This window comes from Macaca nemestrina, chromosome 8, assembly GCF_043159975.1.
Source record: "Macaca nemestrina isolate mMacNem1 chromosome 8, mMacNem.hap1, whole genome shotgun sequence".
Classification (NCBI taxonomy): Eukaryota; Metazoa; Chordata; class Mammalia; order Primates; family Cercopithecidae; genus Macaca; species Macaca nemestrina.
The window spans coordinates 123,818,438-123,844,502 of record NC_092132.1 but is presented as its reverse complement, the minus strand read 5'-3'; the positions used below and the strand labels follow the sequence as shown (position 1 = coordinate 123,844,502).

The following is a 26,065-nucleotide window of genomic DNA, read 5'->3' as shown; positions in this document are numbered from 1 at the left end:
AGCAGGAAATATAAAAATTAGCCTAAAGGCAACATTGCAAGTAACGAAGACTAAAAGCAATATAAAAATCGCCAGGCAGTACTGAAGTCTTTGTTCAACAGGCACCTATCACTACAATGGATAGCATAAGTTCACTAAATACTTGCTTTGCTATATAAAAGAGCTTATTAGAAACAGCAACATCAAAGAACTGGAATATTCTGCACATTTTATTTAACATTTATTGTGAACCAATTACATGTAAGGTACTCAATTGGGATTTTCACAAAAATACAATTTCCTAAAACAAGTTCAGGGAAACTAAAGCCCTATCTACCAGAACCACAAGCCTGAATATCTATAGCCAGATAACAAAAGGAAAACTTAAGGTCACTGCACAAATCACAAAATCAATTAAATTGATGTTCAATTGTTTCCCTGCCATTTTATATAACTTCAAAAGTAATACAAATTTACAGTAAAATACCACATTTGCTAAAATGGCAATTAGTACTTCAATAATAAATTTTCATCACTAAACCCTTGTTTAACTAATGACAAATTATTGACAAAAAATTAAAACTGAAGTCCAAACATACGTATCATATACTTAGTAAGAGATTCAATATACAGCTTAGCATCCAACTCCACAATTTCCAGAAAGAAAAACATCACCTCCTTCCTTATTCAATTTGATAATTGAAAGATTTATAAGGTAAGAGAATACTATTCACCAATAAAAGTTTATTCTTTTTCCCATCCTGTATCAAGCTTTTGTATCAGGATATGAACTTACATTTGTAAAAGTCTAAAGATTAAAAGAAATAAACCCATTTGGTACAGCTGAGCTATAAACATAAGAAATCCTAAACTGCAATTGTAAGTATAATTAACCTAAAATCTTTCAAATCATGTATTTCAAATTGCATTCTAAGAAAAAATATGTTAGACACAGGGGCTATTGGCTGTGTTCTAAGACATGATAATGCTAAAAAAGCAATATTATAAGATTTAAATTATAATTGTATTATAAACATAAATTTTATCACCCTAAAATTGTAATATATTTGCAAACTAAAGTATAATACTGAAAAGCTCACCTTCATCCACAGAAAACTGACAGCTCTTATCATTGAAGAAAAGTATTTTCTTCTTATCGGGACGACTTACAAATAGTATCTGGTCCCCCAAAGCCTTAAAGATAGATAAAATAAAGATTTTTCAGTTAACTCCAAATTAACTCACCAAAAAAAAAAAAAAAAAAAAAATTTAAACAATAAAGAACTTTCATTTCCTTAACACACTCAGTGTACCACCATAGGGTCCACTGGATCCAATTTTAGTTTTAGTTTTGAAACGAGACCAAAAGTTTAAGAGACTCGACCCATACTGGAGTGCAGTGGCACAACCACAGCTCATGGCAGCCTCAACCCCCCACCAGGCTCAAGCAATCCTCCCACCTCAGCCTCCGGAGTAACTGGGACCACTGGTGCGTTGCCACCAAGTCTGGCTAACGTTTTTAATTTTTTGTAGAGAAAGGGTCTCACTATGTTGCCAGGGCTGGTCTTGAACTCCTGGGCTCAAGCGATCTTCCTACATCAGCCTCCAAAAGTGCAGGGAATACAGGTGTGAGCCACTGCACCCAGCCCCAATTTTAGTTTTTGAGTTTCTTTCTCGAGCAGTTCAATTTTTTAAAAATTGTATTTCCAGACTTGTATTCTTAGAGGTCTTCCAAAGAACAAAAATAAAATGTGTTTCGCTTAAAACAGAAAATTCAATCTCTGTTGCAATTACTATTTGGGTTCATGGGACTCTTTCACTAACCTAAGACACATAATAGAATCTTGGTGTTCTTACTTTTCCTCTATCTTGAGATATGTTGCTACTTACTCATCATTACCCATCAATTATTTCCAATTGTGCTTTTAAAATGCTAAAATAATAAGAAAATAGAAGAATGATTAAATTACCTAAAAATGTGATGCAATAGTGAAAGATATAGGCATCCTTCAGTTTTCTTGCTGCATTGCCCAAAGGATTACATTACAACTTTTCAAGAAGATATAAAAGATTGGAAGAGTCTTCTTCTTGTCTTTTAACTTTCACTGAGTACCCTTGACAAAAAAACTTTGTATTTTCTACCCTTGAGAGCAAACACAAGGAAACTGACCAAAGACATTTCACAATTATTAGATGAATCAAAATATGAATGCAAAAAGCCAAATAGCAGCACTCTGGACTATCTGGCAAAAATTCATCACAGGAATAAAGTCTCAAGCTATGGAGTCTTTAGATGACAATAACTCAAGTGAATAATCTCAAGCTTAAGAATCAACAAGTGAACAAAAATGCTTCTCAATACAAAATGGAAATGATATTCTCATCCCGCTATTCAACAGGAAGGTTATCATACAGTATTTTGTGACAAGAATTTTTATCATCTCACTTTGTTAAAAGGATATGTGACAGTATTCTTCTTTTTGAGATGTGTTTTCCAAAAACTGCTTGATACAGAAGTTTGCTGTGTTAAATTCTTACTAAAATCTCTAATAAAGCTATTTTCATCATCCCATTATTCTTACTTATATAAATTGTTCATAAATGACTTAAAGTAGTTTAAAAATAATAGTCCACTAGACCCAGGTGGTAGAAAGTCATAACTACAGGATGAGCAACCCAAATTCCAAAATCTCAAATCCAAAATCCAAAATTTTTTGAGTGCTGACATGACATGCCAAAGAAATACTTATTGGGGGCCGGGTGCGGTGGCTCACACCTATAATCCCAGCACTTTGGGAGGCCGAGGCAGGAGGATCACTTGAGGTCAGAATTTTTTTTTTTTTTTTTTTTTGAGACAGAGTCTCGCTCTGTCGCCCAGGCTGGAGTGCAGTGGCTCTCGGCTCACTGCAAGCTCTGCCTCCCGGGTTCATGCCATTCTCCTGTCTCAGCCTCCTGAGTAGCTGGGACTATAGGCACCCGCCACCACGCCCAGCTAATTTTTTGTGCTTTTTAGTAGAGACCGGGTTTCACCATGTTAGCCAGGATGGTCTTGATCTCCTGACCTCGTGATCCGCCCGCCTTGGCCTCCCAAAGTGCTACGATTACAGGAATGAGCCACCGTGCCTGGCCGAAGTCAGGAGTTTTGAGACCAGCCTGGCCAACATGGTGAAACCCCATCTCTACTAAAAATAGAAAAATTAGCTGGATGTGGTGGCAGGTGCCTGGAATCCCAGCTACTTGGGAGGCTGAGACAAGAGACTCTCTTAAACCCAGGAGACAGAGGTTGCAGTGAGCTGAGATCACGCCACTGCACACCAGCCAGGGCAAGAGAGAGACTCCGCCTCAAAAAAAAAAAAAAAAGAAGAAGAAAAGAAAAAAAGAAATACTCACTGCAGCATTTTGGATTTCAGATTTTCAGCTTTGGAATGTTTAACTGGTATAATGAAAATACCCCAAAATCTGAAAAAATCCAAAATCCAAAACAGTTCTGGTCCCAAGCATTTCAGATGAAGGATAGTCAAATTGTACATATGTAAAACAAATGAAAGAACCTGAAGGCATTGCTAAAAAATATTAAAGACATGAACAAATGAAAAGAATTCTGCGCTCATGTATTAAAAACTTTAATACAGTTACGACGGTAATACTACCTAAAGTTACCTACATATTCAATGTAATCCCTATCAAAATCCCAATGGCATTTTTTGCAGAAATGGAAAAATCCATCCAAAAATTTATATCAAATCTCAAGGGACCTCAAAAAGCCTGAAATGGTTTAGATCTGTGTCCCCATCAAATCTCGTGTCAAACTGTAATCCCCAATGTTGGAGGTGGGGCCTGGTGGGAGGTGACTGGTATGAAGGCGGATTTCCCTCTTGGTGCTGTTCTCCTGATAGTGAGTTCTCATGAGATCTGGTCATGTAAAAGTGGGTGGCACCTTCCCCTCTCTCTCTTGCTCCTGTTCTGGCCATGTAAGATGAGCCTGCTTCCCCTTCACCTTCTGCCATGATTATAAGTTTCCTGAGACCTCCCCATAAGCTGAGTAGACACCAGCATCATGCTTCCTGGAGAGCCTGCAGAACTGTGAACCAACTGAATCTCTTTTCTTTACAAATTATCCAGTCTCAAGTATTCCTTTATAGCATTGCAAGAATAGACTAATACATAGCCAAAACAATCTTGAAAAAGAACAAAATTGTTGATCTCACTCTTACTGATTTCAAAATATATTACAAAGCTACATTAATCTGGCCAGGCACAGTGGCTTACACCTGTAATCCCACCACTTTGGGAGGCTGAGGGTGGGCAGATCACTTGAGGTCAAGAGTTCGAAACCCGCCTGACCAACATGGTGAAACCACATCTCCACTAAAAATACAAAAATTAGCTGGGTGTGGTAGTGTGTCCATAATCCCAGCTACTCAGGAGGCTGAGGCAGGAGTACTGCTTGAACCTGGGAGGCAGAGGTTGCAGTGACCCAAGATTGCATTACCGTGCTCCAGCCTGGGTGACAGAGTGTGACTCTGTCTCAAAAAAAAAAAAAATTGTAGTGCTGGCATGAAGAAAGATATACAGGCCGAATAGAGGATCCAGAAATAAACTTTCACATATATGGTCAAATGATCTTCCACATGAGTACCAAGACTAAGACTATTCAATGGGCAAAGGACGGTTCTCTTCATCAAGACACTGTGAAAACTGGATATCCACATGAAAAGGAATAAAGTTGGACTCTTACACCATATACAAAAATTAACTCTAAATAAAGACCTAAATATAAGACCCAAAACTATAAAACTCCTAGAAGAAAACAGAGGAGAAAAGCTTCAAGGCATTAGATTTGGCAATGATTTAAACATGACACTAAAGGCACAGGCAACAAAATCAAAAACAGACAAACAGGAGTACAGCAAACTCAAAAACTTTGGCAAATTAAAGTGCACAATCAACAGAGTAAAAAGGCAACCTACAGAATGGGAGAAAATATTTGCAAATCATGTATCTGGTAAGGAATTAATATCCAGAATATATTTTTTAAAACTCCCACAATTCAACAACAACCAACCACCCAATTAAAAAATGAGCAAAGGACCTGAATATATAGTTCTCCAAAAATGACATACAATAGTCAACAAGCCATGAAGGTGCTCACATCACAAATCACTAGAGAAATGCAAATCAAAACTACAATAACCTATCACTTTGTTTTTGATACTAGCAATCTCAATCACCTATTGAGATTGCTAGTATCAAAAACAAAAAAAGAAAATAAGAAGTGTTGGCAAGGATGTGGAGATACTGGAACCCTTACGTACTGTTGGTGGGGTTGTAAAATGGTACAACTGTCAGGCGTCTGAGCCCGAGCCCAAGCCAAGCCATTGCATCCACTGTGACTTGCACAGATACACCCAGATGGCCTGAAGTAACTAAAGAATCACAAAAGAGATGAAAATGCCCTGCCCCACCCTGAATGATGACATTCCACCACAAAAGAAGTGAAAATGGCCAGTCCTTGCCTTAAGGGATGACATTACTTTGTGAAAGTCCTTTTCCTGGCTCATCCTGGCTCAAAAAGCTCCCCCATTGAGCACCTTGTGACCCCCACTCCTGCCCGCCAGAGAACAACCCCCCTTTGACTGTAATTTTCCTTTACCTACCCAAATCCTATAAAACGGCCCCACCCTCAACTCCCTTCGCTGACTCTCTTTTCAGACTCAGCCCGCCTGCGCCCAGGTGATTAAAAAACTTTATTGCTCACACAAAGCCTGTTTGGTGGTCTCTTCACATGGACACACATGACAACCACCACTATGGAAAACAGTATGGCAGTTCCTCAAAATACAAAACAACCTTATGATCCAGGACTCCTGCTTCTGTATCTCCAAACACAATGAAATACATACAGTCCCAGAGTTATTTGCACACTCATGTTCACAACAGCACTATTCACAATAATCAGGAGGTGAAATCAACCCAAATGTCCATCAAGGAATGCATAAAAAGAATGTATTATATAAATACAATGGAATATTATTCAGCTTTAAAAAGGAAGAAAATCCTGTCACAAGTACAACATGGATGAACCTTGAGAATATTATGCTAAGTGAAATAAGCCAGTCACAAAATGACAAATACTGGAAGATTCCACTTATATAAGGTATCTAAAGTAGTCAAACTCAAGTAGAATAGTGGGTACCAGAGACTGTGGGGAAGGGTAAAAGGGCAGTCATTGTTTAATATATATAGTTTCAGTTTTGCAAAGGGTAAAAGTTCTGGAGATCTTTTGCACTACAATGTGAATATACTTAACACTAGTGAATTGAACACTCAAAAATGGTTGAGACGTTATATTTCAGGCTGTGGCCAGGCGCGGTGGCTCACATCTGTAATCCTAGCACTTTGTGAGGCCGAGGCAGGCAGATCACCTGGCGTCGTGAGTTCAAGACCAGCCTGACCAACATGGAGAAACCCCATCTCTACTAAAAAAACAAAATTAGCCGGGTGTGGTAGTGCATGCCTGTAATCCCAGCTACTCAGGAGGCTGAGGCAGGAGAATCGCTTGAACCTGGGAGGCAGAGGTTGCAGCGAGCCGAGATAGTGCCGTTGCACTCCAGCCTGGGAAACAAGAGTGAAACTCCATCTCAAAAAAAAAAAAAATTCTTGTTGCATATTTTTACAACTAAACTTTAATTTTAAAAAGGAACCCTAAGGCAGGGCACAGTGGCTCACGCCTGTAATCCCAGCACTTTGGGAGGCCAAGGCGGGCGGATCACGAGATCAGGAGATCGAGACCATCCTGGCTAACATGGTGAAACCCCATCTCTACTGATAATACAAAAAAGTAAGCCGGGCATGGTGGCGGGCGCCTATAGTCCCAGCTACTTGGGAGGCTGAGGCAGGAGAATGGCGTGAACCCAGGAGGCGGAGCTTGCAGTGAGCCAAGATCGCACCACTGCACTCCAGGCAGGGCGACAGAGCAAGACTCTGTCTCAAAAAAAAAAAAAAAAAAAAAAAAAATGGAACCCTAAAAAGTAGCTAATTCAATATATCACCTTATAATTAATGTATTACATCGCAAATGCAGACTGGCCTAGCAGGACTGCACTGGCAGTTACTTTGTTAGAAAACCCCCACATAACAATTAAGGAGGGACAAGCAATCTGAAACAGTCACTGGCTTTCTCCATTCTCTTGTTTTCTTGCTTTTTGCACAGTCCTTTTTGTTCCCTGCTAGTGCTGTATTGCACACTTCTTCAAAGCATTGTATGATCAACAAAATTACAATAATATTTGTATCTCCACCAAGAACTGAAGAGGAAGCAACACAGATGAGATTTAATGTAGATGTGCCTAAGAACTACTTGAGGAATTTTTTAGGCTACAACATATCTTCACATTTTTTAAAGAAGAACAAAAATTTTGGGTTTCAAACAATTTGGAAATAAAGCCTGCCTGAAAATGAAAACCGACTGTGTGCTTTCATAACCCCTTCTACTCTAATTCTAAGTAAGGGAACAGAGCCAGTAAAGACAGATGTCAAACTAAATTTACATCACAAAATTATTTAAGATGGACTAAGCCATTATCAGATTATGGCACTGTTGTAGTTTAAAATGTAATGAAAAGCCTACCACATATAGTAACAGGAAAGCCCCTACCAAAATGGGAGAAAACAGCCATGCAGGAAACACACCTAGCACTCAACTGTTAGTCTAGGATTCAGTAGTCCCACTGAATTCAACACACTATACAGCACACAAAGTATCAATTTTGGTGACATGTCTTTATTGACAACATTTGTGCAGGTTAAGCTGAGACACTTTTAAGTTAAAAATCTTAGGAGGGCCCTGCTTCTGATAATGACCAAGTAGCTCCTAAAGGACCCAACCTCCCACAGAAAACACTATCAACTCTGGACAAGACATTTTAAAAATCAACTACCTAGGCCGGGCGTGGTAGCTCACACCTGTAATCCCAGAACTTTGGGAAGCTCAGGCGGGCAGATCACCTGAGGTTGGGAGTTGGAGACCAGCCTGACAACAAAATTAGCTGGGTGTGGTGATGCATGCCTGTAATCCCAGCTATTCAGGAGGCTGAGGCAGGAGAATCACTAGAACCCAGGAGACGGAGGTTGTGGTGAGCTGAGATCGTGCCATTGCACTCCAGCCTGGGCAACAAGAGTGAAATTCCGATTAAAAAAAAAAAAAAAAAAAAAAAAAATCCAACTACCTAAAGGAACTGAAAAGCAACCAAAAGAAAACAGGCAAAAAGGGGGGGAGGGGGGGTCTATACTCAGAAAGAAAGAGCACCGAGGGCAGGCCACAGTCAGTGCCCTGTGAAGCTAAAACTCAGTGTTTTAGCTAATCCTCAGTGTTTCTGCATTGAAGAACCAGGAAACAGCGTGGGGCAACCACAGCAACTGGAAAGTGAAAAAGGAAACCTTCGAAAAAGTCAGCCTAGCTACCCTGGGCTATGCATGAATGGAAAAAGATTCCGAGCAAAAGGGCTAAGGCTAAAAGAACAGAAGAGACATATCATATGCTACCTGCTGTAGGGTAGACAGGTTTGGAGTAACTGCCCACTTAACCACAAAACAAAACAAATAAAAACACTCTTTGGAGGAATGTAACAGAATCCTGAGTCTTTACACGTATTAATATAATTCACAAGGTCTAAGACCCACAGAAATGTATTAGATATATGAAGAAACAGGAAAATATGACCCATAAAAGAGACAGTCACTGCAGACCAGCTCTAAGATGACTCAGCTGTTAGAATAAGAATTTTAAAACAGCTATAAGAAATCATACTCAAGGGTGTAACAAAAGATACCTGTCACGAATGGAAAAAAAAAAAGAAAACGAAATTCAGCAAAGAAACAGAAACCAGAAGAACAATTTAAAAAGAAAGGCTAGAACTGAAAAATACAACTAAAAAAATTCACCAACTGGGCTTAACAAGTTGGAAGTGAAGAAGAAAAGTGAGTGAACTTGACAATGGATTAACAGAACAGGAAAAAAAAAAACTGAAATAAATAAAGAGAGCCTCAAGGACTTGTGGTACAAAACCAGAAGATGTGACATGTATAATTCCATTACCAAGAAGCAGAGGAGAGAAAAGGCCAAGTTTTCTTCTAATAGCAAATGAATGAACCTGCTTGATAAGTTAACATTAATCCTTAGCAATTGTGACAAATGAAAACAAGCAGCTTTCCCCAGTGAGTTTCAAATTTAAATTGGAAATGTAATCTGTACCAGTAGGACTTTCATAGGTAGCCCCTTTAGGACTTCAAAATAGCCAGGTTATTAACCAATACTTTTGTGTTTTAATGCCTCTAGTTCCTCAGGTAAGGAACATCTACTACTATTATAGAAGACACTCTTATTTACAAACACAGCTTACAAGAGAAACTCTACTGCCTTTGAGGAAAATTTTCCAGAAATATCCTGAACAATCAAACAATCATATAGCAACAGCAACAGGAACCCGTCAAAGTTACACAGAGATGGCTGCTCCCTTTCCTGCTTGGTGACACAAGACAAATTTCAAACCTTCAAGTGGCTCACTGTAACCCCATGTGTATATAATGGAAGCTTTAAAAAACAATTGTAAAATGTTTGATATTTCTAGAACCAAGAAGTCATTATTCATTCAAATTACATTAAGACACAGAAAGAAGAGAGAGATTACCTTGACAGCTTTCTGGGAATTGGGCAGTGCTTCTTCGATGTCTTCTAAAAGAATCCCTCCTAATCCTCGCTGGTCATGCTGATCTAAGAGCCTAAGTAGGGCCTTCTTATCTCTCACGTTGTACTTGGGCTTGAAAGCATACTTCCCATCTATTACTTCAATTTTGGGATTGTTGACTAAAGCCTGTAACAGTGATACAATTGGAGTATATTAACAAATGGAAACATAAATACGTTCTTTTTTTTTTTAAACGAGTCTTGCTCTGTTGCCCAGGCTGGAATGCAGTGGCGTGATCTCAGCTCACTGCAACCTCCACCTTCTGGGTTCAAGCAATTCTCCTGCCGTAGCCTCCCTCTCCTGCCTCCCTCCCTCTCAGCACCTGGGACTACAGGCGCGTACCACCACACCCAGCTAATTTTTGTATTTTTAGTAGAGACAGGGTTTCAACATGTTGGCCAGGCTGGTCTTGAACTTCTGACCTCAGGTGATCCACCTGCCTCGGCCTCCCAAAGTTCTGGGATTATAGGCATGAGCCACTGCGCCCAGCCCATATATACATTCTTAATTCTACTAATTATTTTAAAATACAACACTAGCCAATACAGTGGCAAATTAAAAGTACCTTATGAACACAAACTGGCAGGCCTAACATCCTGGACATCCAGGATTCCAGAAGAGTAGATCAGCATGGTGTTCACTTTTTATAAAAGAAACTGTGTTTTATTTACATAAATTCTTTGAAGAGAAATAAACTATTTTATCACAACTACTTTGAAAAAAGCTGAATCCATATTCTTCTAGAAGTCAAAATGGGTAGGAATCAATAAAACACCTAGTGAACTGAGTAGTGCCCACTCCGCCTGCAAAGTATAGCTTCTCACATATTGGCATTACAAAGTGAGAGACATTACCCGTACTAGTCAATGGTCTTCCCCATCTGCTATTAACTGGCACTGGCAGCTGTGTAACGAACTGAAAAGGACCAGACTAGTGCATACAAGAACTTTACCTATGTCAGCTTGAGAATGAAACTGAGTAGGAATGCAGGAATTACTGAATATAATTATGTTTCTAGTCAGTTCTGTTGTACAGCTAGTATCAGAAGGAAAGCTCTTCAAAAAGAGCAACCCTATATATTTTCTTCTGCAGCTGCCAGCCTGACCCTGAAAGGAGAGAGAGAAGAAACACAGGAAGAAGAAAAAAGGGAGAATAGAATAGTAAAATGATCAAAGTCATTGTTAACTATATGTTGGTAGTCTATGAACTCTCAAGGTTAGCTAAACCAGCAAATTTAAATGTGGATTACCATTGTTTGTACATCACTAATACAATGAGCTACAATTATGCTAATTAATGGTCATGCTACATTATAAAAGTCAAGACCTATATTTTGCGTGGTAAAAAAATAAATGAATTATATGTTAGGAATTTTACATTTGGATTCTAGAATCTCTCTCTGGTCCTAGAAAGTGGTCTTCTTAGTTTTCACTTCGCATTTAAATTCAAAAGCAGTGAACATGTGAATTTTTAAATGCTATTTATTTCCAAATTAGCATGGTCACTGACTGTACTGGGGTTTCTTCAAATGGTGTGTGTTCATACACAGCATTCACGACTTTTTTCCACATCAAGCCATAAGAGCAGTAATTATGCAACAAAACATCTTCCTAACCCTGCAGTATCTTATGCTTTAAATTTTCTAAAACAAAAACAATTCAATTTACAAGCATACAAATTATAAATCTGGCAATACAAAATAAGCATTAATTAATCTGTAAAAACATAAGTGGAACTGGTACAATGACTTCTTTACAACCTTTACACAGAAGTCTTACCTTTAACATTTTGAAATAGATACATAAAATTAAGTGAAAACCAACAAATCAATCTTACAAATGTGTACATTCAAAAAACAAAGACCCTACAACATTTCTTTTAAGAAAAAGTAAAAAGCATTATCAGATTTCACCATATTAAAACATTCTAGGCAAGGTGCGGTGGCTCACGCCTATAACCCCAGCACTCTGGGAAGTCAAGGTGGGCCGATCACTTGAGGTCAGGAGTTCAACATCAGCCTGGCCAACATGGTGAAACCCCATCTCTACTAAAAACACAAAAATTAGCCTGGCATTGTGGCGCATGCCTGCAATCCCAACTACTCGGTAGGCCGAGTCAGTAGTGAGCTGAGATCACGCCACTGCACTCCAGCCTGAGCAAGACTCTTTTTTTAGGCAAGACTGCCTTAAAAAAAAAAAAAATTCTAGTTACAGGAAATCTCTCTTGATAATCAACTAAATTCTTACCTCAGTCATTAGCCATTGTTTCTGCTTGAGTCCAATATCTAAATGTTGTGTTTCATCCAAAATTTCATCTAAGGTTAGAGGATGCGTATCTCCTCGCTGATGCCGTGTCTATCAAGTGAAGAAACTGTTATTAGAAGACAGTTTTAAAATGCTAGATGCATTAAATCATAGTTACGTGTACATAAATCTTCAGGAATGAAAAACATGTATTATTCCAGGTAGTATAATTATAGTGACGAAGAGCCACAGACTATGAAATCAGAACGGAGTTGAAACTCATTGCTCTATAAAATAAAAAGATAAACTGACAAAAAATATATGCAACTCATATCACCAAGAGCTAATTCTTCCTAATATTTCAAGAGCTTCAAAAACCTAACAAATAGGCCAGGCATGGTTGCTCACGGCTGTAATCCCAGCACTTTGTGGGGCTGAGGCAGGTGGGATCACTTCACGTCAGGCGTTCGAGACCAGCCTGACCAACATGGTGAAACCCCATGTCTACTAAAAATAAAAAAATCAGCCGTGCATGGTGGTGCATGCTTGTAATCCCAGCTACTTGGGAGGCTGAGACAGGAGAATTGCTTGAACCTGGGAGGAGGAGGCTGCAGAAAGCTGAGATCTGGGAGACAGAGCAAGATCTCAAAAAAAAAAAAAAAAAAAACAACTAACAGAAAATGACCCAAAGACAGAAACGTGCAGATTACAAAAATGACCTTAAACATAGGAAAAGATACTCAACTTTCACCAAACAATCCTATTTCTAGAAACTTATCCTACAGAAATACCAGTACCACATAGAAAAATGACTTATGGGCCGGGCGCAGTGGCTCACACCTGTAATCCCAGCACTTTGGGAGGCCAAGGCAGGCGGATCACGATGTCATGAGATCAAGACCGTCCTGGCTAACACAGTGAAACCCCATCTCTACTAAAAATATAAAAAATTAGCCACGCATGGTGGTGGGTGCCTGTAGTCCCAGCTACTCGGGAAGCTGAGGCAGGAGAATGGCGTGAACTCGGGAGGTGGAGCTTGCAGTGAGCTGAGATCACGCCACTGCACTCCAGCCCGGGTGACAGAGCAAGACTCCAACTCAAATTTAAAAAAAAAGAAAAAAAAAGAAAAGAAAAGTGACTTATGGTCACTGTAGCATTGTTTATAAAAAGAAAATATTAGAAATAACCCAAGTGTCCATAATCAGAAGATAGATTAACCACAGCACATCCATTCCACTATACTGATGTTCACAAAGTAAATGTAAAATTTCTCTATGTGCTAATTTGAAAAGATGTCCAGGACAAAGTAATAAGTTAAAACACATATGTATCATGCCTATCCAATGAACACACACACACACACACACACACACACACACACACACACACACGTAGATACCAAAAGCTAGAGCAGATGCAAAGGAACAGGAAGAGTGTGCAAAATGGCACAGCCACTGTGGAAGACAGTTCAGCAGTTTCTTACAACACTAAATACACTCTTACCATTTGATGAATCTAGCAATCATGATCCTTGGTATTTACCCAAATGAGCCAAAAAATTATGTACATACAAAAATCCACTAAGGTTGCTTATTACAGCTTTATCCATAATTGCCAAAAGCTGGAAGCAACCAAGATGTCCTTCAGTAGCTGAGTGGGTAAATAAACTGTGGTATATCCAGACAATGGAATACTATCCAGAGCTAAAACGAAATGAGCTATCAAGCTATGAAAAAAATATGGAGAAACCTTAAATACGTATTACTAAGGGAAAGAAGCCAATCTGAAAAGGCTACATACTGTATGGCTCCAACTACTGACATTCTGGAAAAGACAAAAACCACGGAGACAATAAAAAGTTCAGTGGCTGCAGGCCAGATGCAGTGGCTCACACCTGTAATCCAGCACTTTGGGAGGCCGACGCGGGAGGATCACAAGGTCAGGAGATTGAGACCATCCTGGCCAACATGGTGAAACCTCATCTCTACTAAAATACAAAAAATTAGCTGGACATGGTGGCACGTGCCTGTAGTCTCAGCTACTCAGGAGACTGAGGCAGGGGAACCACTTAAACCCGGGAGGCGGAGGTTGCAGTGAGCCAAGATCAAGCCACTGCATTCCAGCCTGGCAACAGAGCAAGACTCTGTCTCAAAAATAAATAAATAAATAAATAAAAATTTAAAAATTTAAAAAAGTTTAGTGGCTGCCAAGGGTTGCAGGGGAGAGAAGGATGAACAAGCAGAGCCCTGAGAACTATAGTGGTGGACATAGGCCATTACACATTTGTCCAAACCCACAGAAAGAATACCACTAAGAGTGAATGAACTCATGTAAACTATGAACTTAGAGTGGTCATTTGCCAGCATAGGTTCATCAACTGTCACAAATGTACTCTTCTGGTGCAGGATGCTGATAGTGGAGGAAGCCATGGGGGGCGGGGGGATGGGAGGGGAATGGATGAGAATTCTGTATTTTCCACTCAATTTTGCTGTGAACCTAAAACTCCTCTAAAAAATAAAGTATTTTTAAATAAGAAAAAAATATGTATGTTAAAAAACATACACACTATGAAACCTTGTATACAGGGAAGGGCAGAAATAAGTATACATTTGAACTTTGTTTCTGCATAAAGAACCACTGAAAAAGTCACAAGAAACAAATAAAAGAGGTTACCTGTAGGAAGCACAAGAGGGGAGAAAATGAGTGGCAAGACAGGTGAGAACAAGACTCCTTCAGTATACCTTATTATACTTTACTTCTTGTACAAAAAGATATGTCATTTATCCAAAACAAAAATAATTCTTCAAAAGAAAAAAAAAAAAAGACACCCAGGCTCCAAGTTCCCTCACATTGAGCAGGTTACTGAACCTCACTGGGCTTCAGGCAGGCCCTGGAAAACTAAATAACCAATTCTCCAAACTAGAAGGTACAGACAGCAGATAACGACATAAGCCTAACACACCACACAAAAGAACCATTCATTGAGCATTTGCTGTTAATTCATTCACTTATTCATTCAAATATTTAGTGGTAACTATTATGTGCTGAGAGTACTGCAATGAGACATACAATAAAATGCAAACTACTTCTGCCTTTAAGAGCTCCCAATAGAGGGGAGAAGCTAAACATACAAGCTACAAAGTTAGATATGGTCAGGCATAGTGGCTCACACCTGAATCCCAGCAAATTGGAAGGTTCAAGTTGGCAGGTTGCTTGAACCCAGGAAATTGAGACCAGCCTGGACAACATGGCGAAACTCCGACTCTACCAAAAAATATGCATATATACAAAAATTAATCAGGTGTGGTAGCACGCGCCTGTATCCCAGTTACTTGGGAGGCTGAGGTGGAATGACTGCTTGAGCCCAGGAGGCAGATGCTGCAAGTGAGCTGTGGTCATACCACTGCATTCCAGCCTGGGTGACAGAGCCAGATCTTGTCTCAAAAAAAAAAAAAAAAGCTAAGTATACAACTATCTGTCAGGAAAACATCCTCAATCAGAAAAAATGAAAGAGAAAACTGGACAGACCTTGAATGATGACATGATAACTAGAATACAGGGAAACGCCGGGCAGCTACAGTACAGCACAGTGGTCTCCTACATGGGGTGTACACACCCCAGGGGCACAAAAGTGGGTACCTCAGGATGATTCTTAAGAACGCTTATTAAAATTGTTTTTAATTTCCATTTAAAAGTTATGTTTTACTTAGGCTGGGCGCAGTGGCTCACGCCTGTAATCCCAGCACTTTGGGAGGCCAAGGCGGGTGGATCATGAGGTCAGGAATTCAAGACCAGCCTGACCAACATAGTGAAACCCATCGCTACTAAAAATACAAAAAATTAGCCGCACAAGGTGGCACACACCTGTAATCCCAGCTACTCAGGAGGCTGAGGCAGGAGAATCACTTAAACCGAGAAGGCAGAGGTTGCGGTGAGCCGAGACTGCGCTACTGCACTCCAGCCTGGGCAACAGAGCAACACTCTGTCTTGGGGGAGAAAAAAAAAGTTATGCTTTACTAATAGTGAATATATGGACTGACAAGAGTGGCTCCTTCACTTCATGTCAGGGCATCCACATTTCCAATTGTGATGTGCATGGAGGAATCCTGAGGCAGGCCTGGGACATGACAAAGGGCCCAGCAGGCGTGGCCTCACTCATTCCTTCAGTTTCAGGATTCCACAACACAGTGAGACTGGCCTGGCTATCAGATGGATTGCGGCGAATTTTTTTTTTAAAGACCTTTCAAAGGTAGACATTTTACAATGGTTTCACAAAGCTGTAAGAAACGAATTACAAATTTCTCCTTACAAAAAGGCAAAATGTTTCAAATCTGCTCAATATTCTACGATTATAGCAGCTATTTATAGTTTGCTAACAATTATTTTAAAAATAATTAAAATAAGCCATCTGTTCCTTCAAAGTAAAGCCGGCATTTAATGATGTGTAAAAGTAACTGCTTTTTGAAATAAATTCATGCCATGGAAAGAGCATTTTGAAAAAGACCGGGAAGTATTTCCATCATTATGTAATTTCTGAGTTTAAAAGGTATAAGAATAAAAACTGTCATATCTGCACATCTTAAAAATTTGATAAACTATTTTCTAAACTTATTATTTTCTTTGAGATGGAGTCTCGCCCTGTCGCCAGGCTGGAGTGCAGTGGCGCGATCTTGGGTCACTGCAACCTCCACCTCCCGGGTTCAAGTGATCCTCCTGCCTCAGCCTCCGAGTAGCTGAGACTACGGCGCATGCCACCACACCAGGCTAATTCTTGTATTTTTAGTAGAGACGAGTTTTCACCATGTTGTCCAGGATGGTCTCAATCTCCTGACCTCATGATCCACCTGCCTCAGCCTCCCAAAGTGCTGGGATTACAGGCGTGAGCCACTGTGCCCAGTCTACTTCGATAGTTTTATAGTACTTTGAGTGCTGTTTTATAATTTTTAAAAAAGTCTTCCAGACAAAACCTTTCTGAGTTTAAAATCAAAATTGTTGGTAATTTAAAAATTATAATCCATTTTGATATATTCTGCATAAACTGACATTTTTTTTGAGACGAAATTTTGCTCTTGTTGCCCAGGCCGGAGTACAATGGCACGATCTTGGCTCACGGCAACCTTCGTCTCCCTGGTTCACGCAATTCTCCTGCCTCAGTCTCCTGAGTAGCTGGGACTATAGGCGCGCACCACCACGCCTGGCTAATTTTTGTATTTTTAGTAGAGACGGGGTTTCACCATGTTGCTAAGGCTGGTCTCAAACTCTTGACCTCGTGATCTGCCCACCTCAGCCTCCCATAGTGCTGAGCTTACAGGCATGAGCTGCTGCGCCCGGCCAAACTGACTTTTTTTTTTTTTTTGAGACAGTGTCTCGCTCTGTCGCCCAGGCTGGAGTGCAATGGCCGGATCTCGGCTCACTGCAAGCTCTGCCTCCCGGGTTTATGCCATTCTCCTGCCTCAGCCTCCCGATTAGCTGGGACTACAGGCACCCACCACCTCACCCGGCTAGCTTTTGTATTTTTTAGTAGAAATGGGGTTTCACCGTGTTAGCCAGGATGGTCTCGATCTCCTGACCTCGTGATCCGCCCGTCTCGGCCTCCCAAAGTGCTGGGATTACAGGCTTGAGCCACTGACATTTTTTTTTTTAATGGGAGTTTACTAGCCAAATTGTCGGGATTAAAAAAATCAGTGTCATAATTTTCTAACAATGATTTATAACCCCCAAATGAATAATGCATACCCTCCCTCCAAAAACATACACGTCCAAATCAACCTGTGGCTGTGTTACCTTGCATGACAAAAGGGACTTCATTGGCATGATTAAACCAAGGATCCTTAAATAGGAGACATTATTGCAGATTTCCAGGTGTCCCTTAAAAGGGAAAGAGGGAGGCACGAGAGTCCAAGTGAATAGCAAGAGATGTGACAACAGGAGAGGTTGGAGTCAGGGAATGCAGGTGGCCTCTAGAAACTGACAGAGGGAAGGGATGCTCCCCTTGAAGCCTCCAGAAGGAACCAAACCTGCCTATACTCTGACTTTAGCCCAATGAGTCTGCCTTTTGGACCTCTGACTTCCAAAACTGGAAGAGAACCAATTTGTGTTGTTTTAAGCCACTAAATTTGTGGTAATTTACAGCAGCAATAGGAAACTTTTATATATATATATACACGCACACATATAACATATATTCACAAACATATACATACACACATTCATTCCTTTGAGATCTATAAATCTTTGTAAGGGTCTTTATTGCTAAGACATCAATTAAAACCAAGGTTCCAAACAAATTAAACTTAAAATGAGACCTTCATCGCTTTGTAAGAAAAGGCTAAATGAAGATGCTTGACACAGCACTCATTCAATCATACTGCTTTCAGTCAGGAAAAAAACTTCTTATACTGTTTTAAAAAATTATTTTAAAACAGTATATTTTACTTTTTATCTCTTTTTCATTTCTTATTTCTGTGTAAGCTTATAACATATACAACGTATTGGTATGGTAATACACTAGTATATGTACAAAGAGTAAGCTAAGAAAATTTTAATAGAGTTAGCCAAGCTGGGCACAGTGGCTCACATCTGTAATCCCAGCACTTGGGGAGGCTGAGGCGGGTGGATCACTTGAGATCAGTAGTTCAAGACCAGCCTGGCCAACATGATGAAACCTCAACTCCACTAAGAAGATAAAAATTAGCCAGGTGTGGTGGCACACACCTGTAAACCCAGCTACTCAAGAGGCTGAGGCAGGAGAATCACTTGAGCTCCGCAGGCAGAGGTTCCACTGAGCCGAGATTGCACTACTGCACTCCACCCTGGGAAAGAGTGATACTACGTCTCAAAAAAAAAAAAAAAAAAAAAAAAAAAAGAAGTAGCAGAGCAGTGCAGTAGACTTTTGGATATATGGAGCTGGAAGCACATAGCCTAAACTAGAAGGAATAATGGAGGTTAGTGTAGTTTTACTTGTCTAAGGACAGCCAGTATGAGCCTTTCAAAATATTATTCCATATTCTCTATTATCATAGATCTAAATTTGATCTATGTTCCTTTGTTTCCTTTACATTAAAAGCTTTTCTTCCCCATTACAATCAAACACAAAAGTACCAAAAGGCCAACCTAACCTGAAAATATAAGCAAAGAAGACTACCGCTCAAGAAAAATTAAAAAAATTACTAGCCTTGTATTACTGTTTTTAAATTAAAAATAAATGGAATTATTGGAATCAGAACAAAATCAATGACAGAAGTAATAATCAATGTATGAAAGCCTAACCATCTTCACTAAGCTTTGTAAACAGAAAAGCCAAAAATGCAGCTATCAAGTTGCCAAGGGGAAGCTACTGGATCAAAATGAGTGATGAGCAACAAAAGATCAAGAGAAACTGCAAATCCCTTCCTCACAGATCAGGAATTAAAAAGAAAAATGAAACAGTGCTTATAGAGAGTGCATAAATAATGCCCTACAACTAAAGACTTGATTTCGTTTTCAGCAAAGAAAACATCTTTGTTAAATTTCTTCCTAATTAGTGGATGAGTTTTGGTGTGCTGCCTTTCGTATTTTATTTCACTTTCTTATTTTTTTATCGTAAATTTGTAGAAATTGATTTTTGTAGATTGATCTTTATTTGGTAACCTTATTGAATTTACCTATTAATTCCAATAGTTCCCAGATTCTTCTAGCTTTTCTACATACTTAATCACGTCATCTATGGTTTCACTTCTTCCTTTCCAATTTTTATGTTACTACTTCCTTAAACTTCCAGTACAATACAGAACAAAAGTTCTGACAATTGGTATCCTTGTCTTTTTTGACCTAAAGAAAACACATTTGCTATTTCATCGTTAAGTATGATGTCAAATCTAGGTTTTTGTAGTTACCCTCTTACCACTGGGTTTCTCAACCAGCATTCCACAAAACCCTAGGGTTTCACAAGAAATCGTGATTTTAAAAAATAAACGTTTTTTTAACTTCTTACACCATGTGATGCTAGTGCTCACAGTAACAGGCAACTACTGAACAGCCAAACTAATGGTTTCATAAGGAATCTTTTAGCACCATGTGGTAGTGTGCAACGAGGGCTATGTTCACTTTGCTGAGGGCACTATCTGTTTTTGTTTGTTTGTTTCTTAAGGGACAGGGTCTCACTCTGTTGTCCAGGCAGGAGTACAGTGGCACGATCTCGGCTCACTGCAACCTCCACCTTTAGGGTTCAAACGATTCCTGTGCCTCAGCCTCCCAAGTAGCTGGGACTACAGGCATGCACCACCACACCCAGGTAATTTTTGTATTTTTAGTAGAGACGGGGTTTCACCATGTTGGCCAGACTGGTCTCAAACTCCTGACCTCAAGTCATCCACCCGCCTCAGCCTCCCAAAGTGCTGGGATTACAGGCGTGAGTCACCGTGCCCAGCCTGCCACTATCCGTTTTTGATGCAACAGGGGCAGTTAGGCCACTGATAATTGGTAAGCTCTATATGGCACAAACAAAAGCACAGTAGGCTGACAATGTCAGCAGCTCCCTTCCCAAATTACATCCTCCAACCTTCCTTCACACAGTGCCACTGACTTACAGGACCAAACAAGCTCTACTGCTATAACAGAAAATCTAAGGAAAACATTCATTCTAAACAAGGAATGTTTACACACCAAGATTCATCTGCCTCTTACCACTCTGAAATGTTGCAAAACATGGATTATGTAGCAATAAAAGTAAAATGTAGCCGGGCGTGGTGGCTCACACCTGTAATCCTACCACTTTGGGAGGCCAAGGTGGGCAGATCACAAGGTCAAGAGATCGAGACCATCCTGGCCAACATGATGAAACCCTGTCTCTACTAAAAATACAAAATTTAGCCGTGCGTGGTGGCACACACCTGTAGTCCCAGCTACTCGGGAGGCTGAAGCAGGAGAATTGCTTGAACCCGAGAGGCGGAGGTTGCAGTGAGCCGAGATCACGCCACTGCACTCCATTCCTAATGACAGAGTGAGACTCTGTCTCAAAAAAGAAAAAAAAAAGTAAAATATATTGTGAAGTTTTCATATTTTTCTCAACTTTCTCAGTTACTATTCCCTTTAGTTTTATAACATATTAGCATCTATGTCTTATACACATGTCTGACAGTCCAGTGTGATGATTTCTGAAGATACAATTTATGAGAGAAGAGAATTCCAAACCTAGGCCCAGGAACAATTCTAATAAGGCAAGTAATAAAGAACTATAATCTTCTGGGCCATTTTACTGCACCAGCACAGCAAGAAATAGAGAACAGTCCACCACACTTCAGTGAAAACTACTTATCAATGAACTTCACTAGGTTAGTAATCCAAAGTGTCCTATTCCAATGTGCAGCATCTGTGGCAAACAATTTATGACTCCAGCAAAACTGAAAAATCACTGAAACAGAAATCATAGCTACTGGACAAGTCAGGTACTTATTGGAATCTCAGAGTAAAGCTCTTCATTTTTTTGTTTTTGTTTTTAAATCACATTCAGTGAAAAGGCTCATAAAGCATGTTATTAGTAGCAGAATTTATTGTCCAAAAAGGGGGTATAGGGGGTAGAATCACACCACTGATGGGAACCTAATCATGTCAGCATGTTAAATGACAGTTAGTAAAATGCACAGCATGAGAAACTAAAAAGGTTCCACTCTCAAACAGTATGATAAGTTGACAAATTGATGACATGTCACATGATGCTAAGAGGTTTGTTTAATAAACTGAGAAACAGCTTGTTTATCCGGGCTGACAAACCAACAGATTTCACGATATATGTATGTCTTGTAAATTTTTTTAAACAATGCTGAATTTCAAGAATAATTTTTGTGCTGCAAAAAAACTACCATAAACAAAGGGCATGACATATTCAATGTGGTGTCTTCATATGTAGAAACAAGAAGTTCATCTTAGAGAAACTGCGTTGGCATCTACAGTGATGTTCCCCATTAATGGCTGGCTCACGGCAAGGTTTTACCTCTCTTGTTTAAAAAAAAAAAAAATCATGACATTGCTTTTTTCAGAGCAGTACTAGCATCAAAAATCCTTGGAAATGAAATTTAAGATGTCTTGAATGGGCCAGGTGCAGTGGCGCACACCTATAATCCCAGCACTTTGGGAGACCAACACAGGAGGACTGCTTGAGGCCAGGAGTTTAAGACCAGCCTGGCAACATAGTAAGACCCTATCACTATTAAAAAAAAATCTTGAATGATGTTTAAAAATGATTTGCTTTATTAAACACAGACCAGTATACTTGAGCACCTAAATCTCCTGCTACACACAGAAATCCAGTGGCTCAGCATAGGAGGTATTCTCAACAGAACGCTGAAGCTGAAAGTTGAATTACAGAAGTACTTTCAAGAAAATTGTAGGCCATCCTTTACTGAGTGCTCTGAAGATGAAGAGTGACTGCAGGAGCTAGCCTCTTAGCAGACTTTTAAAAATAATATGAACCAGTTGAACAAGTTTTAAAAAAATGTTTTGACTTCAAGTGACAAGACATTTGGATTTCAAAGGAAAACTGAATCTCTGGAAAAACCATGTGGCAAAGGAAACCTTATAATGCTGTTTGGGCTTGAAAGTGAGGAAGGATACCAGCAACTCTGAAGTATTCTCGAAAACCACCCGGAAGAACTAAAACACAAAATTAAACAATACTTTCCCCCTCTTTCAACACAAATGTGAACCTGGGTAAAGGTTCCTGTCTTATTTCAAGCTGCTGCCCAACTGAGAACAAATAAGTTGCCTACTTTGATCAGGTGAAAAAAGAAATCAAGCAGAAAATTTTAAAAAAGAAAAAAACTGAGGTTTCCTCTGCCTAAAGTACTGACTGGCATAAGAGTGGAGATCCTTTCTGGGGAGTAGGGAGCAACCACACACACAAACAGCGGGCTAATAAGTTGGGCAAAATAAATGCAAAGACAAAAATATTCTCCTGTCAAAAGAGCACTGACAATTATTATTAACTTATCATATCCACAACTTACTGATTAGCTTAATATATGTGAACTGGAGGTAGAGCAATTCTTTGCCTGGGTTCTCTGAGACCTGAAAATTATCTTAAGGGTTCCTCCAGAGTAAGAAGATTGAGAGAGGCTGCTCTATTGCATTGAGGAACTTTGCCTCTACTAATTTGCTACAAGTTTTTATCATAAATTGGTATTAAATTTTACCAGAGGCCAGACACAGTGGCTCACGCCTGTAATCCCAGCACTTTGGGAGGCCGAGGCGGGCAGATCATGAGGTCAGGAGATCAAGACCATCCTGGCCAACACAGTGAAACCCCATCTGTACTGAAAATACAAAAAATTAGCCGGGTGTGGTGGCACATGCCTGTAATCCCAGTTACTTGGGAGGCTGAGGCAGGAGAATCGCTTGAACCTGGGAGGCAGAGGTTGTGGTGAGCCAAGGTAGCGCCACCACACTCCAGCCTGGGCGACAGAGTGAGACTCCAACTCAAAAAAGAAAACCCAAAAAAAAACAAAAAAAACTTTACCAGCAACGTTTTCTACAACCACTAAGGTCATGATTTTTCTTTATTCTGTTAATATAAATTACACTAATTAATTTTCAAATATTAACCACTCATACATTCTTAAACTTTACTCCATCTCAATGTATTATCAGATCTATGGACATATATATTCATATCTTATATTTGAACAGATTAAATTTGTTCACATCTTTTTAAAAATTTTTACACCTGTGTTTAGTAGAGATACTGTCATATAATTTAAATACTTTATTTAAAACTGGAAATAGATCCATATTCTTGACCCAACCCTATTTCATTTAATGTCTATGGACTCCAGAGTTTCTCAATTCAAAAATAACTGTCAGAAGTAATTCAGACAGAAGTTAGGCCAGTGGTTCTCAAACTTCAGCATGTATCACAAGCACTTGAAGGGCTTTTTAAAAAAAAAGACTGTTGCTCATTTGGGAGGCCGAGGAAGGCGGATCACGAGGTCAGGAGATCAAGACCATCCTGGCTAACACAGTGAAACCCAGTCTCTACTAACAAAATACAAAAAAATTAGCCACGCATGGTGGCAGGTGCCTGTAGTCCCAGCTACTCGGGAGGCTGAGGCAGGAGAATGGCATGAACCCAGGAGGCGGAGCTTGCAGTGAGCCAAGATCGCACCACTGCAACTCCGGCCTGGGCAACAGAGCGAGACTCCGTGTCAAAAAAAAAAAAAAAAAAGAAAAGAAAAGACTGTTGAGCTATACTCACAGAGTTTCAAATTCAATGGTCTGAAAGGGGCCCAAGAATTTGCATTTCTAAAAAGTTCCCAGGTGATGCTGATACTGGTTGGAGAATGACACTGGAGAAACACTAAGCTAGAATAAGCCAAATTAACCCAGATTTTTCAACATAGTGTTTTACATAACAGACATAAGGAATAATGCTGAAATCAAGAGAAAAATCATTTTATCAAAAATAAAGTATACCCTTAATTTGTCATCTGAGAATTAAAGTGCTGTCTCATACGAAGAGGCATCCTAAGGGGATTTTCGAGATAACTTTGAGTGCTTTTAAAACTTACACCTTTAAGCAATAAAATTTGTTTTACATCAACTATTTCTGTAAAAATCCTCCTAAAATAAACCATAAAGTTCTTCTTTCATCTTAACCAGGTCACTGAACATAATTTAATCTTTTTTTGATGTCTCAGTTACTGTTCCAACGTAAATTACTGAGCTATGGTATCACAGTAACCATCTCAGGAGCTGGTGAGATGAGGGGGGCAGTTTGTCCCCCCGCTGCATGTTCTTAGTATTATGACCCTGAAGTTCCTGTATCCGCCTTTCATCTTTCTATTTAGCACTTTGTCCAAAGTTATCACTATCTGCTGGAAATCTCACTGTACCTATCTAATGCCTCCCATGGAACTTTTTCCACATAGCTTCTAAATCATTCTCATTCAGCAATTAAACAGTTTCCCTATTAAATAAATATACTATAAGGCGCATTTCTGTTGTCTTTCTTTTGCTTTCTTTCTAAAGGTACACAAGAGACAGTGGGAGACTTGCCAAGAATCTGTTTACAGATACCTTCCACATGTACGTCTTCCCTTTCAAAATAAGCCCTTCTCCTCTTTACCTTCCAGCTCCCCCCGCCACAAAAAAAGTACAAATCTCACCTCCACTCAGAATTTATGATACACAGCCTCAAGGAATAATAAACTCTAGGGACCCAAACAAACAGATAAGCCAAAAAAACGGTTTCAGGGAAGCATTCAAGAATAACTGAGGTGCCATAAACTATCCATTACTGGGCTTCTTGTCTTTTCCAGTCACATATTTTTCAAAGAGTTCAAAATATTTTGGCCCCTGCTGGAACATTCTAACATATCATAATCTGTGAGCAGTTGTTTAAAGTTTCCTTTAACAACCATTCCCCCGACAGTCCCACCTCCACTCAGTATTGTCCAAGAACACATTGCTATTAGGGAGGGAGTACGATAAAAGCAACGCAAAGAGAACACTGGTTAAAAAAAAAAATAGATAAAAAGAAATATTTTTTCAAGAATTCTTATTTTTTATGAGCGACAAGGTCTTGATGTGTCACCCAGGCTGGAGTACCGTGGTGCGACCTTGGCTCACTGCAATTTCCACCTCCCAGACTCATGTGATTCTCAGCCTCTCAAGTAGCTGGGATCACAGGCATGTACCAACACACCTGGCTAATTTTTTTTTGTATTTTTTAGTAGAGACGGGGTTTTACCATGTTGGCCAGGCTGGTCTCAAACTCCTGGCCTCAAGTGATCCACCTGCCTCAGCCTCCCAAAGTGCTGACAATACAGGTGTGAGCCACTGTGCTGGGCCGAGAGTTTAAATATAAGTAATTCTCAAAACTCATTCCTTGAATATTTATTAGCTTGAAGAAAAAGCATATTTAGAGAGCTTGAACAATATCAATTAGGGAGGCTGATTCCTTTAAATACAACAGAAATACTTTCTGGGACTGCCAAGTCATTCAAATTGTGCTATATAAAAGTCACAGATAAAAACTAAATAGAAATTACTTTAGATTGAGTGTGCATTACTCAATACGGTAGTTAAAATCTATGTTGTCAGATCATATCATTAAAGTTTTATTCT

General features: G+C 39.6%; 1 protein-coding gene across 7 annotated transcripts in view; it reads right to left on the bottom strand.

Moving 5' to 3' along the window:
• The window catches only part of LOC105481966 (general transcription factor IIE subunit 2), a 106,336-nt gene that overhangs the window by 27,714 nt on the left and 52,557 nt on the right, over positions 1 to 26,065 (bottom strand). For all 7 annotated transcript variants that reach the window (XR_003018087.2, XM_071068432.1, XM_071068430.1 and 4 more), the window contains exons 4-6: positions 11,972 to 12,079; positions 9,669 to 9,851; positions 1,080 to 1,173 (exon numbers count right to left, since the gene is read on the bottom strand). Coding sequence is in view for 6 of the 7 variants with exons in the window: in XM_071068432.1 (XP_070924533.1) it covers positions 1,080 to 1,173; positions 9,669 to 9,851; positions 11,972 to 12,079 (385 nt within the window). In the remaining variant the exon portion in view is untranslated. The remainder of the gene's footprint in view (positions 1 to 1,079; positions 1,174 to 9,668; positions 9,852 to 11,971; positions 12,080 to 26,065) is intronic.